Source organism: Thamnophis sirtalis, unplaced genomic scaffold, assembly GCF_051295495.1.
Source record: "Thamnophis sirtalis isolate CommonGarterSnake01/CBP01778 unplaced genomic scaffold, rThaSir2_p1.2 scaffold_10, whole genome shotgun sequence".
In the NCBI taxonomy this organism is placed as follows: domain Eukaryota; kingdom Metazoa; phylum Chordata; class Lepidosauria; order Squamata; family Natricidae; genus Thamnophis; species Thamnophis sirtalis.
Window position 1 is genome coordinate 70,378,141 of NW_028261390.1, and position 4,991 is coordinate 70,383,131.

Consider the following 4,991-nt stretch of genomic DNA (forward strand, 5'->3'; position numbering starts at 1 on the left):
ATCCAAATTGGCAACGGCCTCCTATTTGTGATGCTTGCAGTCATAAATATGAGGCCTGCCATCGCCGTAAAGACGAGCATCTGATCACGTGACCATGGGGATGGTGCAAAGTTTGGTGGCATGAAAAACGGTCCTACGGCCCGCTTTTCCCCAGTGTCGTCGTTACTTCGGTCACTAAATGAATGGCAAATCGAAGATTAGCTGTATTCCCTTCTTTGCTTGCAGGACGAGCATTTCAACAAGGCTTTTAACAATCTGGCACAAATGACAATACAACCACACCAGGGGTGGGTTGCGGCGGGTATTGCTGCCGCTTCGGTGCGCGCACAATTTTTGCTCCATGCGCCTGCGCAATTGCCCATAAATAGGTCTTAAAAATGGGGGGGGAAACACGCCGACCGGAGAACTGGTTCAGAGGCGTGGCGGACCTGGGTCGAGGCTGGTTCCGGCGACTCAGGCCGGGAAATCACAACCGGTTCAGCCGAACCGGTCCGAACCTGTAGGAGCCGATCTCCGAACCACACTGATGGGAACGGCAGACCAGCACATCTGGCTGCAGGGGTCAACGTTTACGCACCGCCCTTGGACAAAACTCAATTTTCAACATGCTTTGGGTCCTTAATTCACATCAAAACAGAACACCGAACACCCAAACTCTCGTCTTTCGCTGGCGTCCCCCCGTGCGGATCGCCCTTCCTTCCCGCCGTCAGTCTCCGGAGCCGTCATGGATACCTCTGCCGAAGAGATCCTCGTGGCAACTATGTTGGTCAATCCCATCGTAGTATGAGTTCCCGTTGTGCAGGAATGTCCCCACTGCCCGTCCTTGGCGGGCGTGTCCCACGGCATCGCTAAAAACTTTGTTGATCTGTTCTTCGGAAGGCATCCACCAATCCGGGTTAGAGGTGCAATGCATCCGTATGAATTCTGCGAAGAAATCAGCAGGTCAGCTGCGGTGGTATTAAACCCGTGGCTCTAGGACAACGCGCCACGGCCAACTGGCCACGGCCAACCTGCCAAAGTCAACTCATCGTAGGACAGTGTGGCGCGGGGCGAGAATAACACTAATGTCAAAGAAAGTTTGGAATAGAATCATTAAAGAAAGGAGCGAAGCCAAAGGAGGGACAGAGCGAAATGGGAATGGCCAAAATTAAAATATATAGATTTAATTCACTTGAAATAATTAAATAGAATTGTCAAATTGTCCCAAGGCGAGTTGTGCTGCAGAAAGTTGGCCGGCCTGAGTTGGCGGCACCGATTTGGCTGTGGCCAGTTGTCCCATTCCATGAAGAAGTGAACTGGGCCAGTGGCAGAAGTATGGACAATGGGCATGCAAGATACCACCTACAATTTTGATTTTTCGGCGGCGGCCTTGCGGGGAAAGTAATCCTCAACCGTACCCAGAAATGGAGTAGATTTCGTAAGGTGGTTGAAACCGCCTGGATTGCCAAGCAAAATGGATTGTTGGTTGTTACTGTGCAACGCATGGAGCTCAGGGGCCCTGTTTTGGGCTGCGACAGACTCCCGCAGCCCTTTGCCAGCTGCCTCCCCTCTCCCCGAGGTCCATGTTCGCTGGCAGAGGCACTACGAGCCAATCCTTTGCCGGCCCTGTGTTGTGGCCTTCTGGTGAGATAAGCTGCTAAATAACAATGTTGTGCCACACCAGGGGCCAGTGGAGCTGGCACCTGGCAGAGTCGGACAGTGGGGAGGTTGGGGAGGAACCTGGGCCAGTCCTGGAGTTTGGGGAAGGCTCTGATGAGGGCTCTATGTCGGAGGCAGAGAGGGGGCCAGAGCTGTATGCCAGTTATCAGCTGCCTTTGGAGTTGGAGATCAGTGGGGCAGAGGAACAGCTGGAGCCTGTTCCCAGTGTGCGCATGTGCAGAGTAGCCAGACGAAAGCAGCTAAGGAACTAGGGTCTACTTGGGAGTAATGGCACAAGCGGATGGTGAATGGCCCCTCCAAGAGAGAATAAAAGAGGAGCGAAAGGGGAGTGGAGTTTGCAGGAGACAATTAGTTCATTCCTGCATTATTGCATCTGAAAGATCTCCGCCTGGCCACTCTCCAAGCCTGATAAATGTCAGCAATTGTGAGCTATCTTGAAAGACTGTGGGAGAGGGAAGACGTCGTTGGAGAGGAATTCCCTGTAAATTAAATAAAAGGGGTTTATCGGGACTCGGACTCGGCTTCGTGCTGCTTGGGAACCCTAGGTCAGAGCACCCTGTGGGCCAGATCTGAGCACCCTGGGAGCTGGATCTGGTCTGTGGGCCTTGAGTTTGACACCCCTGATCTACACGGATGTTTCATGCGTTATTTTGACCATGAAACAAAATTGGCACTCTAGCCAACCTTGTTTGTACTACAACAGGGTTGAGCTTGGACAGTACCCAGGTAGGAGATCTCCAGGAGCTATAGAAGAGATTTGGAAGAAAGGAAGAAAATAGAGGATGGCAGAGGCAAACCACTTGTGTACCAACTGCCAAGAAAACCAGAGGGACGTGTCCATGAAACCATCAAGAGCCTTTAACCTGACTTGAAGGAGGTGTAACCTTTGAGTAGGCTGCGGCAGATCTTAGGATGTGTCGAAAGCAATCTGCTCAGTGGAGAATGAGTGTGTGAGGTGTCACCGATTGGTCCGGGACAGAGGTTGGCAACCTGCGGCTCTGGAGCTGCATGTGGCTCTTTCATTTCTCTGCTGCAGCTCCCTCCCTGTCACCGGTTGGCTCCACAATTGATAGGGCTTTCGGTTAGGACAGGTAGAGGAAAAAAGGACACCATGCTAGGAGGAAACTCTATGGTGGGGTACCAGACTTCCAGTTAGCAGAGAGAAAAGGATGCCACACTAGGAGGAGACTCTATGATGGGGGAACCAGACTTCCGGTTAGCAGAGGGAAAAGGATGCCACACTAGGAGGAGACTCTATGATGGGGGAACCGGACTTCCGGTTAACAGAGGGAAAAGGATGCCACACTAGGAGGAGACTCTATGGTGGGGGGAACCGGACTTCCGGTTAACAGAGGGAAAAGGATGCCACACTAGGAGGAGACTCTATGGTGGGGGAACCGGACTTCCGGTTAACAGAGGGAAAAGGATGCCACACTAGGAGGAGACTCTATGGTCAGGGAACTGGACTTCTAGTTGGCTCCAGAATTGAATGGGGGGCTTCTAGTTAGGACCTTTGTGGCTCTTTGAATGTTTAAGGTTGCCGACCCCTGGGCTAGAAGACCTCCTTGGGATCTAGTGGAAGCAACCCAGGAGAACATATCACTCTCTTTAGACTTGAACTTTAGAGGGAAAAGGAGATTCCCACCATCTGTCATGGATCTCCGGGGGAGAGTTGAGACTCTCCCCTGGAGGAAAGGATCCAAAGAGAGGTGGCCTCTCTCTCACTTCCTCTCGAAATGGTGACTCCATCTAAGCTCCCTAAGGTAAAGGTTCCCCTCACACAGGCCTGCTGCTCGTTCCCAACTCTAGGGGGGCCGTGCTCATCTCCGTTTCAAAGCCGAAGAGCCAGCGCTGCCCGAAGACGTCTCCGTGGTCCTGTGGCTGGCATGACTCAACACCGAAGGCGCATGGAACGCTGTTCCCTTCCCACCAAAGGTGGTCCCTATTTTTCTACTTGCATTGTTTTACCTGCTTTCGAACTGCTAGGTTGGCAGGAGCTGGGCCAAGTCGCGGGAGCTCACTCCGTTACGCGGCGCTAGGGATTCGAACCGCCGAACTCCCGGCCTTTCTGATCGACAAGCTCAGTGTCTTAGCCGCTGAGCCATCGCGCCCACTTCCCTTCCCTACCCTTCCGCTTCCCTTCCCTACGGCACGTCTAATGGGGTGAAATGAGATTGTGCATGGTGGTGGACATTGAGTGAAAACATGCAGTACCTCTGAGACATGTTACTTTCACTGGATCCAGAGGGCGCCTTTCAGGACCAATGTCTCCTGACTGCACTGACCTTTTTCGTTTCCCAAGGCCGCACGAGTACTTAAGCTCATCGGTGGTGAAGACAAATCTGATGAGGTACCGAAGGAGACGCCGCCCGTCTTTCTTGGAGGAGTTGACGGCCTCGTCCCACTGTTTGCTACTGATGAAGACGGGGTAATTGTTCAGCAGTTGCTTGCTCCCCTAAGAGGGACATTGACAACGGAGTCAACAGCAAAATAGCAGGACAACAGGAAGAATAACAGACTAAGAACAGAATAACAAAGCAGAATAAGAGAATAGCAGAAGATTAAGAGAATAACAGAACAACAAATGACAGAATAACAATAGAATAACATCATGAATGGAATAACAGAACAGAAAAAGCAGAATAATAGGATAGCAGAATAACACAATAACAGAGTAACAGAACAACTGAATAGAATAAACACCCTAACAGAATAAAATAATAGAATAAGAAAATAGCAGAATAACAATAACAGAATAACAGAATAAGGACCAAATAACAGAACAGAATAAGAGAATAACAGAACAACAAATAACAGAATAACAATAGAATAATATCATTAACAGAAAACAGAACAAAAAACAGAATAGCAGAATAACACAATAACAGAATAATAGAATAAGAAAATAGCAGAATAACAATAACAACAGAACAACAGAATAGAGAATAACTGAATAGAATAACAGAAGAATTACAGAATAAAAACAGAATAACAGAATAGAATAAGAGAATAACAGAACAACGAACAGAATAACAATTGAATAACATCATTAATAGAATAACAGAACAGAATGACACAGTAACACCATAAGAATAGAGTAAGAGAATAAGATAACAAAATAGCAGAATAGCAGAATAACACAATAACAGAAAAGGATAATAGAATAACAAAAGAATAAAAGAATAGCAGAATAACCCAACAACACAACAGCAGAATAGAATAATAGAATAAGAAAATAAGCAGAATAACTATAACAGAATAACAGAATAAGGACCGAATAACAGAACAGAATAAGAGAATAGCAGAATAACAGAACAGAATAACAAAACAAC

The 4,991-nt window shown here is 48.4% G+C and overlaps 1 protein-coding gene across 1 annotated transcript in view; it reads right to left on the bottom strand.

The window, feature by feature from the left end:
- Positions 1-695: 695 nt before the first annotated feature.
- BEND4 (BEN domain containing 4) overlaps positions 696-4,991 on the bottom strand; it is a 36,302-nt gene continuing 32,006 nt past the window's right edge. The window contains exons 4-5 of the mRNA XM_087723806.1: positions 3,874-4,114; positions 696-924 (exon numbers count right to left, since the gene is read on the bottom strand). Of these exons, the coding sequence (XP_087579932.1) occupies positions 707-924; positions 3,874-4,114 (459 nt within the window). The 3' untranslated portion in view covers positions 696-706. The remainder of the gene's footprint in view (positions 925-3,873; positions 4,115-4,991) is intronic.